This window comes from Megascapheus bottae, chromosome 9 (genome assembly GCF_031878675.1).
Source record: "Megascapheus bottae isolate mThoBot1 chromosome 9, mThoBot2.hap1, whole genome shotgun sequence".
NCBI classification, from domain to species: domain Eukaryota; kingdom Metazoa; phylum Chordata; class Mammalia; order Rodentia; family Geomyidae; genus Megascapheus; species Megascapheus bottae.
Window position 1 is genome coordinate 16,971,447 of NC_143517.1, and position 13,795 is coordinate 16,985,241.

The 13,795-nt window shown below is 34.6% G+C and overlaps 1 protein-coding gene and 1 pseudogene across 2 annotated transcripts in view; one reads left to right on the plus strand and one right to left on the minus strand.

Moving 5' to 3' along the window:
- Arfgef1 (ARF guanine nucleotide exchange factor 1) overlaps window positions 1–13,795 on the minus strand; it is a 121,663-nt gene that overhangs the window by 45,148 nt on the left and 62,720 nt on the right. For both annotated transcript variants that reach the window (XM_090338910.1, XM_090338911.1), the window contains exons 18-22: window positions 10,087–10,258; window positions 7,116–7,267; window positions 2,734–2,862; window positions 1,562–1,720; window positions 1,173–1,323 (exon numbers count right to left, since the gene is read on the minus strand). In XM_090338910.1, coding sequence (XP_090195036.1) covers window positions 1,173–1,323; window positions 1,562–1,720; window positions 2,734–2,862; window positions 7,116–7,267; window positions 10,087–10,258 — 763 coding nt within the window. The remainder of the gene's footprint in view (window positions 1–1,172; window positions 1,324–1,561; window positions 1,721–2,733; window positions 2,863–7,115; window positions 7,268–10,086; window positions 10,259–13,795) is intronic.
- On the plus strand, window positions 7,310–8,149 carry LOC150058845 (large ribosomal subunit protein eL8 pseudogene; annotated as a pseudogene).

Here is a 13,795-nt window from a genome sequence, read left to right on the forward strand (position 1 = left end):
GACCTGGGTTCGATTCCTCAGTACCACATACACAGAAAAAAGCTGGAAGTGGTGCTGAGGCTCAAGTGGTAGAGCTCTAGCCTTGAGAAAACCCAAGGACAGTACTCAGGCCCTGAGCTCAAGCCCAGGACTGCAAAAAAAAAAAAAAAAATTATTCACCAAAATCAATTTGAGTTCTCAATGAAGGATTCCTATACATTATAATATTTATAGATCCACACAAATTACTGTTGCCTTCTCACCCAAATGTAAAGTTCCCCAGCTAGGAATCAGTGGCTAATGCCTGTAATTCACGCCACTTGAGAGGCCCTAGTGGTTTACACTTGTCATCCCAGCTACGATATGAAGCCTAATACAGGTGATTTGTAGTTTAGGTGTGCATGTAGTCAAAAATAACCTGTGCAAAAAAGGGCTCCAGGTGTTACTCAGTGATAGAGGACAGGGAGTATAAGTCACTGATTCTGACTGTCAGTACCACCTAAACCAAAGCCTCCTAAGTATCAGGAGACTAATCACATAGATTTAGACTATTCTACCTTACTTAATATTAAGTCCAAAGTGGGTATTCAATAAGTGTTCACTTAACTGACTAACAAGTGAACACTATACCCTTCTATTAATGCAAACATAGGTGAGAAAACTAATGTGATGCTAACACAGAGCAATAGTAAGGAATTCAAAGGTCCAAGTCTAAACTTTGCTTCTTCCTTACTGAAACTATTTATGTACTGCCTTTAATTAATCTGTAACTATTTTTAACATTTTCTTTTGTTCTCTTCTATTAAACATGGGTATTTTCTAGTCATTCTGAGCATGCAAGAAACTTCTGTTCTGGCAGAAAGGTTTGACTAGGATTATCTCTTCAAAAAAATCAATGTTTCTACCACTTGCCCCATTATCAAGTATTTCATAACCGACTTTCACCAGTTATCTGTTTGGTCTTAAAAGCAAGTGATTTACCATCACTGTTCTTATCTTGAGTCTTTAAATATGGCAAACCAGTCTAAACAAAAAAATACTACTTCCCCAACTTAGGCACTTTGCTTTTCTTTATAGGGTTAGACAGTCATTTTATTTAATTTCTCTAATTTTCTTTCATTGTTACAAATAAGTGACTTACAATGAAGATGTTAAAAAACAACTTTGATAGAAAGAATGTGCAATATTCTTACCTAATCCAAGACCCACAAATTCATCAGGAGCCTGATCTTTTGTTCCTGTAAGAGATCCCTCTCTGCCTCTCACTGTTCCTGAAATGTATCGAGGTTTCACTCCAGTTCCTATAAGTTGTGCCAGTTCCAATTGACTGATGCACTTCAAAATCTTAATTACCAAAAAAAAGGGGAAAAAAATTAATTTTATGTTAACAATATCCTTAGTATTTTTATGTGTGGAGGCTGGATACACACATTTTTATTAATATTATTGTTGCTGTTATAAAAAGTTAATATATTTATTTAAATGTACTAATTTCTCCAAAGTATTCAAGAATGTCAGGGGTAGAATAATTATTATTAGCTTATATAAATAAATCAAACTACAAAGCTAAAAATGTTTATACCTCATGCCATGAATTTCCTAAATAATTTCCATCTGTATGAGCCACTGTAATAAGCGTTTTTATTGTGTCAATATTCTTCTGTTTCATTTCAGTAATACCAGAACTCACTGTAAGTAATGTAAATCTTGCTAGTGCCTGGACATATGCATCTCTTTCAAGCTATAAAAAAGAGAAAATTATATTTATATGGTTGTAAATACAGCAGATTAACTTATTCCGTACCGACAAACTGTTTAGTAAATTTTCAACTGACATATCATGGAATGCATTTGAAACCCCAAAACATATTTTTAAAATGACAAAGCAGAAAAATTATTTATTTCTAAAATCTAAAAGCAATGGAGGTATGAATTAAGGCTGCAGTTTTAGTAATAACAAATTTATAAAATAACACATTGAACACTTTTTTTGAATTAGCAAAAACCTGATTTATAAATTTGCTCAGTTTTCTGAAGACTGTGCTTTGTTATGCACTATGTTATAACATTCATAATTACAAAAGGGACAGGCTTTTTTATTTAAAATAAAAGCTTGGTTAAATTTTTTCTTCAATGTATACAGGAAATACTGCTTTATGAAAAGTAGGCATTCGATATTTTTGGTTCTCTTAAAGAAAGAGCTTGAGAGATATAACTAGTTCTTGTATTTAAGTTACAAAATCATACAAAATAAATGCAAACAAATAGAATATATGATTCACTAAGTATGAATGCATAATTATGTTTAAATAAGAGAAATTTAAAATTTCAGAAACTTTTTGTGGTTGCTGTTTTTAGGACATTTCTGGGGCTGGAAGTCAAGGCCTTGGCACTTATCACTAAGTTACAATGATTACAGGTGTGAGCAACTGGTACCTGGCTCAGAAGCCTAATCTATAGCTACAATTTCATAGAGAAAAAAACTAGAACCCAAGAGTATTAATAAAGAAATACTAGTATCAATAAAGAACTATACTTTTCCATTATTTAGAATTAATTAATAAATCTGATATTAAAGAGTGTCATGTAGATTATAGGGATGTGGCTGAAGTGGTAAAGTACCTTTAGTAATTGTGGGTTCCACCAAAAAAGAAAAAGAAAAAAAAAAAAGTATTACAAATTGAACTACAGAAATGACGTAAGTAATTAATGTTTTCCAAACTGGCTGCTACCAAAGGTAAACAGTTTCCATACCTGAATACTGAAAATGCATGCTATTCTGATTGCACATCTTATTCCTTCCAGGCAAAGAGAAGCTACTTCAGTATCATCACAGTCTTGTAGTCCCACACTAAATGCAGCCAGAAAAGGTGTCCAAGCCAACTGGAAAATTTAAAATGTATTATCAAGTAATAAGTAAATTATCCTAGGACACTATTAATATTTTTCAAAGATTCTAGACAAGGAACACACAATTTAAGAGCTGAGAGAAAGAAATGAGGTTATTTGCACAGTGACACGGACAGGTTTCTTAGAAAATGGGGAAAATGACATAATGCTGCCTGACCTAAAATAAGTGGGAAAACAGATCATGTAGATAATTACATACATATTTTAAGAACAGTATAAATTATTTGTATCAATAATAAAGGAATAGTGAGTATCTGTGAAAATATTAGTTTTGTACAATCTTAGAATTTATCATTTTGATAGCTTTAACAATCCTAATAACTCATAGCCTATTTCCAACAGAAACATTTTTCATACCTGGGACAAATTAAATTATTCACTCTTTAAGCTTGTACCCTGGACATCAGCTAGAATAATTAGTAAATATTTTACATTGAAGTAATTATCTCAGGTTCATACTTGGACAATTTTATTTTTTTATTGTAATTAATAAAAGGGTTACATAATATTTGCCATATAGAAGGTGCATCAATTCACATACATTGATATCCTTTCACATGTCTTGGTACCCTTTACCCACCCCCCCACTGCCACCCCCACCCCCGTCTTGGTTTTCCCCCCTTCCCTATCCATACTTGGACAATTTTAAAAACAAAAGTTGTATCTTTCTTACATTAAAGATTATGGAAGATAACAAAAAATAAAATTTACTCTCAGTAGTGTGTGTGTGCATGTATGTGAACCGCCTATAAGCCTAATTTCAGCATTTAGAAAGCAAGAGGATGGAAAGTACAGAATTCCTCAAAAACAACCACCAAAAACACCTCTGAATAACTAACAAAGTTGTATTTTTTTTTTCTTTTTTGCCAGTCCTGGGCTTGAGCTCAGGACCTGAGCACTGTCCTTGGATTTTCAAGGCTACAGCCCTACCACTTGAGCCTCAGCACCAATTCCAGCTTTTTCCTATGTATGTAGTACCGAGGAATCGAACCCAGGTCTTCATGCATGCTAGGCAAGCACTCTACCACTAGGCCAAACTCCCAGCCTGCAAAATTGTGATTTTTAAAACTATGCTAAAACCTTAACATTAAAATTTGTAACTTGGGAGGTTGGAAGTGGAGCTGAGGCCCAAGTGGTAGAGCACTAGCCTTGAGAAAGTCCAAGGACAGTGCTCAGGCCCTGAGTTCAAGCTCCAGGACTGCCAAAAAAAAAAATTAAAAATTTTAAAATTTAAAAAATTGTAAAAATTTGTAACTTGGAAATGTATGAAGAGTATTCCCTGCTTTTAATAAATCATCAAGAAGCAAAATCAGTACCTACACAGCCATGATGATGAATAATGTTTTATCAGTGTATTACAGAAATGACAACAGGATTTTTTTTAAAGATCTATAAAGCTTTTAGTATGTCTAAGGGAAAACAGAATTCTTAGAGCTTTGCTTCTGAATTTCAGAAAGTTTAGAAGTAATTGCTTAAAAACCCCGAAACAAAGAAACATGAGTCATAGTACTTAGGTTTTTCTCCAGTTCTGACCTACCTTTATTTAATCTCTGAAACTTATTCATCTATAATCCTTAAAAAATGCCACTTTAAAAAAAAAAGCTACTTTAGAGAAATGCTGTGAGAAATACAGAGAGTGCAGCATTTATAAACTACAAAGTACACTGTGAAAGCAGTAAATTACTAAGAAAAACAGTACTTTAATTTGGAAATCTGTGCTCTATTAAACAAGAAGAAATGGTCTCAAGTTAATGTTTATCTTCATAAGGAATCAAAGTAAATTATTTCTTTTATCAAATTATACTTAAATAATGTTCAAGGAAGAGATAAACAGTCTACTACTAACCATATAAAACTTTTGTAAAATACAGTTTGATAATACATGAAAAATTCTTAAAACTATTTATATTTCCTAATATTATAAAATGAATTCTAGGAATTTACCACTCATCTTCTCCCCAATTAATGTTTATTTGCTAAATAATCATAACCTACTATGCTAGATAATAGAAAAATTAACACATTCCCTGGCTTCATATATATAATGTGTATGTAAAAATAATATGTTTATCAAAAAAAATCAAATTACTTTAACTAAACAAAAGAAAAGCACAACAGGTTATGAAAAGTAAAGAGATCAGGGACATAACTCTGAAGTTTCAAACTGGAAAGTACCTGGGCAAAAATGAAAAGAACATTCTAGAAAAAAAAAGTCTAAACTTAAAATAATCTTGGTGTGACTGTGGCACAATCAGAGACAGAAAGATCAACAACGATATAAAGGGAGATGTGGCCAAATTACTTTAAGTTTCACAGACTGTGAATATGTGGAGTTTGATAGCACCACTACAAGTCAAGGAAAAGGTTCATACAGATGACATTCATTTCATTTTGTATTTTTAAAAAACTCTAGGTTATGGAAACAAGAGGCTTCTCATTGTGACTGTTGGTCTTAATACACTATGTAAAGTTATTTCTCTTTTTTTTCCACTTATGGTTAATCTCATGTGATTACTGTATCTGACTTTGTTTCCCAGAATACTGTACATGCACTTATTTGTTTATTTGAAATAGAAAAGGGAAGGGAAAAAACAAGATGATTAGGAGGGGGTAGTAGGAGTGAAAAGGGGACAAAAACATGAGAAGGGGTATCAAGGCTCAAGGAATAATGTACCCATTACTTGATGAATATAATTGTAACCCTTCTCTGCATTATCTTGACAAAAATACAAAAAAAAAAAAAGGTATCTGTAGCTGCTGTAAATTGATAAGAGCAGTGAGGAGAAGGCTCTGTTAAACAGAAAGAAGTAAGAATGTTCGGAGTAAAATAAGAATAATTAGAAATGGTTATGAGAGGAAAACTCGGAAGATTGAATTTGTGATCGCCCTGGGGGTTAGACCTCAAGGTGTGGGCCTTGACCCTGAGTTTCTTTGGCTCAGGGCTAGTACTCTATCAGTGTAGCTACAGCTTCATTTCCAGCCCTTTTTAGGAGTTTATTGGAGTTAAGAGTTTTAGAATTTTCCTGGCTGGACTGGCTTCAAACCACAATTCTCAGATCTCTACCTCTCCTGAGTAGTAGGATTACAGGCTTGAGCCACCAGTGACTGGTTGAAGATTTTAAAGTAAATTATAGATCATTTAGAGATTAGATCATAAAAACTATGAAGAATTTTCAGTGAAATGGGAAAATATTTATATGAGAAACAGCAAGAAATAATTTTTTTTTACTCAGGATGATCACAACTGATGAAAATAGAAAAGCAGTACATACAGAGCAATAACTCTCACCCCACCCCAGCAATAGAATTACAGTTTTGCTATTTTGTTGAAAAGACAAAAGCTAAATGAATGAGATTATATGGAAGTGTTACATAAAATTTAATTCTGTATTATTCCAAAAGATAAAGCTAGCTACATTCCAGTTTTCCTTTTGTCTCCCTCACTCCTAGTCCATAATTCAACAACATTTTAGAAACATTTTAACAAGCAGCCCTTGAAGAAGTAGGAAAAAAATTATAAAACTTTAGAGCTGAAAGGAAGCACAGTAATCTTGTAGATTTTTCCCTATCTACATCTATGTGTAGTTAGAATCAGAATAAGATCTTGAATTATAATCTTCAGCTTCGCAAGACATCTCTTGAACTGGAAAATAGTTGACCAATTTTCCCTTTTCAAATTTGACTGGATTCTCCTCTAGAACTTCTAAAGAACGCTTATAATACACTGTCATTCATTCTGAAACTTGGAGAAAAGAAAAAAGACAAAGAAAAAGGAACCGAATAAAGAAGGAAATGAAAATCAATTTCAAAGAACAAATGAGTATCATTTATACTAAAGTACCCACAAACACAAACAAAAGTTCCATTTGTTTTTTAACCTGAGTTCTTGGCTCCAGGCCTACTTATAACTTTCATACTACTAGGTCCTAGAGGCTCTAAGACAGAATAAGCTTCCAGATCACTTTGAAATCTGAGTCAACCCTAAAATTTAGGTATTAATTCATTTACAAAAACAAGGACTAATGATAATTCTCCAAAACTTTCCTAATTCCTAAGATTCCACTTCCATTAGTTACAGCACATAACTCCTGTGGCTTTCTTTAATGAAGACCAATCAACTAAGCCCCAAATAACATGGCTATATCTGCCATATGCAGAGTAAAATTACATATATATGCATACATGTATATATACTACAGCAAAAAAACGTTACTAGTTATTCTAACCTTAAACATAGGCCTCACATGCTCCAAATGTGTTGCGCTTGTAAAAGGTGCCTGAACATGGCTCACAGCCTCCATTAGTGCTTTAGCCGTCTTGGCCATCTGCTCCATTTCTAAGTTATACAGAAGTCTTCTTTGTTTTTCACTGGCTACATCTGAAATAACAAAGACTGTTAGCATTTAAAATGAAACCACTAGCTTTCTCTCTCCAGCCACCCAAGATGCCGAAAGGAAAGAAGGCCAAGGGGAAGAAGGTGGCCCCGGCCCCTGCTGTCCTGAAAAAGCAGGAGGCCAAGAAGGTGGTAAATCCTCTGTTTGAGAAAAGGCCCAAGAATTTTGGCATTGGACAGGACATCCAGCCCTAAAGGGACCTCACCCGTTTTGTCAAATGGCCCCGCTACATCCAGCTGCAACGCCGAAGGGAGATCCTGTACAAGCCTCTGAAAGTACCTCCTGAAATCAACCAGTTTACCCAGGCCTTGGACCGCCAGACAGCTACGCAGCTACTTCAGCTGGCCCAAAGTACAGACCAGAGACAAAGCAGGAGAAAAAGCAGAGATTGTTGGCCCGAGCTGAGAAGAAAGCTGCTGGCAAAGGAGACATCCCCACTAAGAGACCACCAGTCCTTCGAACAGGGGTTAACACTGTTACTACCTTGGTAGAGAACAAGAAGGCTCAGCTTGTGGTGATCGCACATGACGTGGACCCCATCGAGCTGGTCGTATTCCTGCCTGCCCTGTGCTGAAAGATGGGTGTTCCCTACTGCATCATTAAGGGAAAAGCCAGGCTGGGCAGTCTTGTCCACAGGAAGACATGTACCACTGTTGCCTTCACCCAAGTCAACTCAGAAGACAAAGGATCTCTAGCCAAGCTGGTGGAAGCTATCAGAACCAACTACAATGACAGATACGATGAGACCCATTGTCTCTGGGGAGCAATATCCTGGGTCCAAAATCTGTGGCTCGAATTGCCAAGCTGGAAAAGGCAAAGGCTACAGAACTGGCCACTAAGCTGGATTAAGTGTGCAATGTTGATTTCTCTGTACTAACCAACACCAGTAATTAACACTAGCTAAAAAGTTTTAAGAGTCCCCTTACGTGAAATAGTCAGAATAGGTAAATCCATAGGAACATAGATAGTGGTGGTTAGGGTCTAGAGGCTTTGCGGTTTTAATTTGAGGTTAGAAAACCATTTTTGTTGTTGTTTTTGGACCTAGACAGAGGTGGTGGCTATACAACATAGTGAATGTATAATGTATAGATGCCAAAAGAATTGTTCATGTGTACTTGCAGTGCTGGGGATCAAACTCAGGGCATTATGCATGAGAAGCAAGTGCACTACCAGGAGCTGAATTATTTATTTTAAAATGGTAAATTTCACCTCAAATTAAAAACAAGGGAAGGGAAAGAAAAGAAGCACAGCTTAGACTAGAAATCAGAAGTTATTGAAAACCTATGAATCTGGAAACAAGCAAGTACAACTACCACAAAGTATTAGGAAAACCACTTCAATGTAGGACAGAAACAGCAGAAAGAAATGATCTTGTATCATATATGCTTGAATGACAACTCCCAAGTCAACATACATGTATGTATATGTATAAAATATTCTAAAGTATTGTAATATTTTAGCATATTATCATCTACTTTTCATACCATTTTCCCTTTTCATTGATTTTCTATTATCATATAGAGAAAAGGAGATGTAAAGATGTAAAGTTAGCTCAAAGGTTCTGATTCTCTTTCCTAATCTCTCTGTATCTACAGTTTTCTCATGTATAAAATGAGAATCATTTAAATTTGCAAAATCTAATTTTCTATAGTATCCTAAAGATAAGGTATAAGGTAAGTCATACACTATTCTTTCTGACAGCACCTGCCTAATCCTCTGACTCTCAGGTTTTAGAAAGATGTCATATAGACCTTACTGCTTCCATGTCAAAACAATTCGAGGTATGGGAGCATATAACAGGAATTTCATGTACCCAGGAGGCAGAGATAAGAGGATTATACTGTGAGGCCAGCCCTGAACAGAAATGTGAAACTCAAAAATAACTACAGGAAAAAGGGACTGGTAGTATGACTCAAGTGGTAGAGTGCATGCCTAGCAGTACTGTTTCTCACCGTACTAAAGTGTCTTGCTGTGATTTGTTCAAGCTTGAGATCTGGTCTTAAAGTAGAAGTACCCAGAAAGCCATCAGTCTTCTTTCTACACTATAATTATAGTTTTAAGCTATTATCCTCAACTAGCAATATCCTGAAGACAGATCTTAGCTCTAATCTAACTACCTTTTTCTACCTTAAAACACAATGTCTAGAAGGAAGCTGGGTCTTCAATTGGCTCTTAAATGCTAGTAAGATCTAGAGATTCAATATTATCATAATTTGTAGTTTGTCTAGAAGTCATTTCCAATAATAACTTTCCCTACTTCTTCTATCTTCTCTTCATGGGCAATAATATATAAGAAGACTTATGATGCTTGCAGATGAAGATAAAGCAGAATAAAAGAATTAAAGTCTGGTCTAGCCTGTCTTTTTGAGTTCAAAATCCTTGCTGAGATAAACTGCTAATTTAGACAAGTACATATTTAAATTTATACTAAGACAGACAAATTATTTGGCATTCCTAAAGTGACCAATGTTACCTTTCTACAAGGTGTGAAAAAAGTTGCATGACCATATTTCACATTATACTACTTCTCATAAAAATAAAAAGTTAGTTGCCATACTTTCATAGGGTTACTTTATTTTAAATCAAGAAATCAAACTTGCATAAGAACTCACACTTTAAACCAGGCGCGGGGACCCAAGTCTATAATTTTAGCACTTCGGAGGCTGAGACAAGATCAGGAATTTCAGGCAAGCCTGGGCTACATAAACAAATGAAATAACAAAAATACCACAAAACCAAAACATTCTAAAATCTTATGATTCTCCCCTGAATAAATAAGGATTCAAGTGTTCTGGATACTTACTTTGTTTACTTGATTTTGTAGGGATTGTTAGTTCTTTTGTTTCTTTCATTGATATCTTTTTCCCAGCTATTTCATTATAGATGGCTGACAGATATTCTTCAGGAAGGTCTTTACTATCATTGATACCTCTATTCATTTTAATGTATTGTTCCTTTGTCATTTTGTTTTTAACCTAAATATGGAAAAGAATTTATAATTCCTAAAAGTTAACATAAAATTTTCACTCATTTTCACTATAGACATGTTTTATTTCTTAAATTAATATGTTTCTATGACATACAAACCCTTAGCCTAATTTTGATTAAGTTCTAAATACTAAGTCCCAGTGATTGTAAATAGAGATTCCCTCCTTGAACTCTTGTTTGTTAAACTTGTCATTTAAAATATGATGTAAAAATCAACATTAATAAATTCTTTAAAAGATTAACAAGATTATACACAGAAAAAAAATTTTTTCACTCATTTTAAAATATCGATTTTTAAATTTTGTTTTCAATCAAGTGTGGCCTGGGCACTGTCTTAAGCTTTTTTGCTTAAAGCTAGCACATTACTACTTTGAACCATAGCATCAATTCCAGTTTTCAGGTGGTTAATTGTAAATAAGAGTCTCACAAACGTTTTTGCCTGGGCTGGCTTTGAACTATGATCCTCAGATCTTAGCTTCCTGAGTAGCTAGGATTATAAGCATGAGCCACTAGCACCTGGCACAAGTACTTTTTTAAAGTTATAATCTGAAGGTTGAGAGTGGAAAATTTCAATAATAATAATAATAATATATGTAAATGAATAAAAAACAAATTCAAAGTAGTAAAGGTAATAGAAAAGACCCTTCTAGAATGTTATAATTCACTTTGTACTTATGTGGAAATAAACAGTATTGTTACAAAATAATCAAGATTTAACAGTGCTAGTGGTTCTTAAATAGATCACAACAACTTTTGGAAACGCACAATCAAAAAATGTAAAGCTAGTTCAGAAAACCATAAATATGTTATTAACAGCAAATTTTCTAGAAGAGTGGATACAAAAATATCAACTGTTGACAATGAAAACCAAATAACAGTCTCTGACTGAGTTATCATGGCAATGAATCTGCAAAGAATCCATAGAATGTTTTTTTATTCAAGAATATTCTCAAAAAGAATGCTCTATTTAAACTATAAGATGGCAGCCTTGTTACAAAACTTGGGAATTAACACTAAAAAAATTTTCACTGTACTTCTAGAAATTCAAATAGAGAAAATCCAGAGTCTATCGCTGCAGGGATATATTTCTAACCACCTTTCATAAAACTTAAAAGCACATCTAAAGATGAAGCTCTTCTAAAATAAAGAACACAGAACAATAATCAAATTATCAAAAACTTGCTAAAGTAATTATGCTTTGAGGATATAATTAGAACATACATAGTTAAGTTCGTATTACTCTGCAAGTAGAATATATCTTTTTTTTTTTTTTTTTTTTGGCCAGTCCTGGGCTTGAGCTCAGGGCCTCAGCACTATCCTTGGACTTTCTCAAGGCTAGAGCTCTACCACTTGAGCCTCAGCACCACTTCTGGCTTTTTTTTTTTTTTTTTGTATGTATGTGGTACCAAGAAACCCGGGTCTTCGTGCATGCTAGACAAGCACTTTAACCACTAGGCCAAACTCCCGGCCCCTAGAATATATCTTAATGTTTCCAAGGATTGAAGTGCATTGTCTAGAAAACTTTATAAAAATAGTACTGTGAAACTTTTTTCATATGGAACTTCTTCCTTAAGAAAACAAAACTATCATATTACAACTTTAAAAATGTACCATCTCATAACACTAAAAAGTATAAAAGTAAGTTAATTTACTTATAAAAAGAACGGATATGGAATGACTAAAGGAATAAAATAAATGTTGCCCAATAAATGGCAAAAAAAAATTAAAATCACTAGGAAATTCTAAGCATGGTAAAATATCTTTTTTTTTTTTTTTTTTGCCAGTCCTGTGGCTTGAGCTCAGGGCCTGAGCGTTGTCCTTGGGCTTTCTCAAGGCTAGCACTCGACCACTTGAGCCACAGCACCACTTCCAGCTTTTTTTTCTATGTATGTGGAGTGCTGAGGAATCGAACCCTGGTCTTCGTGCGTGCTAGGCAAGCACTCTTACCACTAGGCCAAACTCCCAGCCCCAGCATGGTAAAATATCTTAACATCAGTTGAATCAGAAACAAACTGAGGCAGAAACAGATCTTAGAAGGAAATCTTAATTAAATACCAGGAAAGCAACTGTGTGTCTGAATATAGGCTTCCAGAAGCTGAGATTCTAGGCAGTGCAAACTTTATGCTTAAATTAAGTTGCCCAGAACAGGGCATCTGCTTTTCATGACTGATAAACACACACACACACACACACACACACACACACACACACACACACACAGTGTTGTAAATATATCTCAATTTTTTAATCACTGCCTGGCTGATCCCCAAGTACATATTTCATCGACAGGAGGTCCTTGCCTGACGACCAGATACTGCTTCAATATGCTTTCTAATTGTATGTGTTGAGAAACTTAACCATGTTGAATACTAATGAAAACGGTGTAAAAGAAAATTTTAATATTTGTCTCATTAACACAAGTGTGTGTGTGTGTGTGTGTGTGTGTGTGTGTGTGTAGGAAGAGGTGGCACAGCTGCAAATGATGTTGTTTGGGAATAGAAATCACACTAAAAACTGATGTAAAGATAGTCAAATAAACCATTATCTCTAAGATATAAAAACAAACATGAAAAAATTAATCATGGTTATTAACAAAAAAACCTAAGCAAGAGCTTCTCCAAGTACAATGCCAATAACTTGCCAAAGGATTATTGTTGTTGCTTTGCAGTGCTAAATATTGAACTAGGGCCTCATGCTTTCTGGGTAGACACTTGGCCACTAGAGTCCCTCCTCTGGCCCTGCTAACAGCAGATTTTTAAATAAAATGGTCTATATAAAGCCCAGTAAACCTGTGATACATTCAGAACTGTTCCATTCTGATATTTTCAAAAGAGAGAACCTTCACACATAATGCTTCCATCTTATATTTTCCATATCCATCCACCTTAAACATATCAGAACACACACATTCACACAAAAAATTCCTACACTGAAGATTAATCTTAAACTGAAAATAATTTTCAATTGTTCTATTATCTCAGAGATAACTTACATAAGGATAAATATCTGTAGATGTCTTCTCCTAGAAATATTAAGAAAGTCTTTTTTTTTGGCCTGTTGTGGGGCTTGAACTCAGGGCCTGAGCACTGTCCTTGGACTTTTCTCAAGGCTAGAACTCTACCCTTGAGCCACAGCACCATTTCCAGCTTTTTTTTTTCTATGTATGTGGTGCTGAGGAATTGAACCCGGGTCTTTGTGCATGCTAGGCAAGTACTCCCCACTAGGCCAAACTCCCAACCCTTAAGAAAGTCTCATAAATAATTTCTAAAAGTAATTTTACCCAAGGATATCACAGTATGCTTTTAAAAAATTAAGTGAAGGAAACAAAAAAGAACAAAACTTAGACCTTAAAATAAAAATCTCTGTAGACAACAGAAATCCAGTGACAGTTCTTCAATATTTAAGAAGGAATTATCTGGGAGAGAAAGGATGCAGAATGAACAAAACTGGCCATAAACTTGTAACTATAGATGCTGGGTAACTGGCATAATTCTAATGGCTCTACTGGTGAGCCAGTGGTTTAT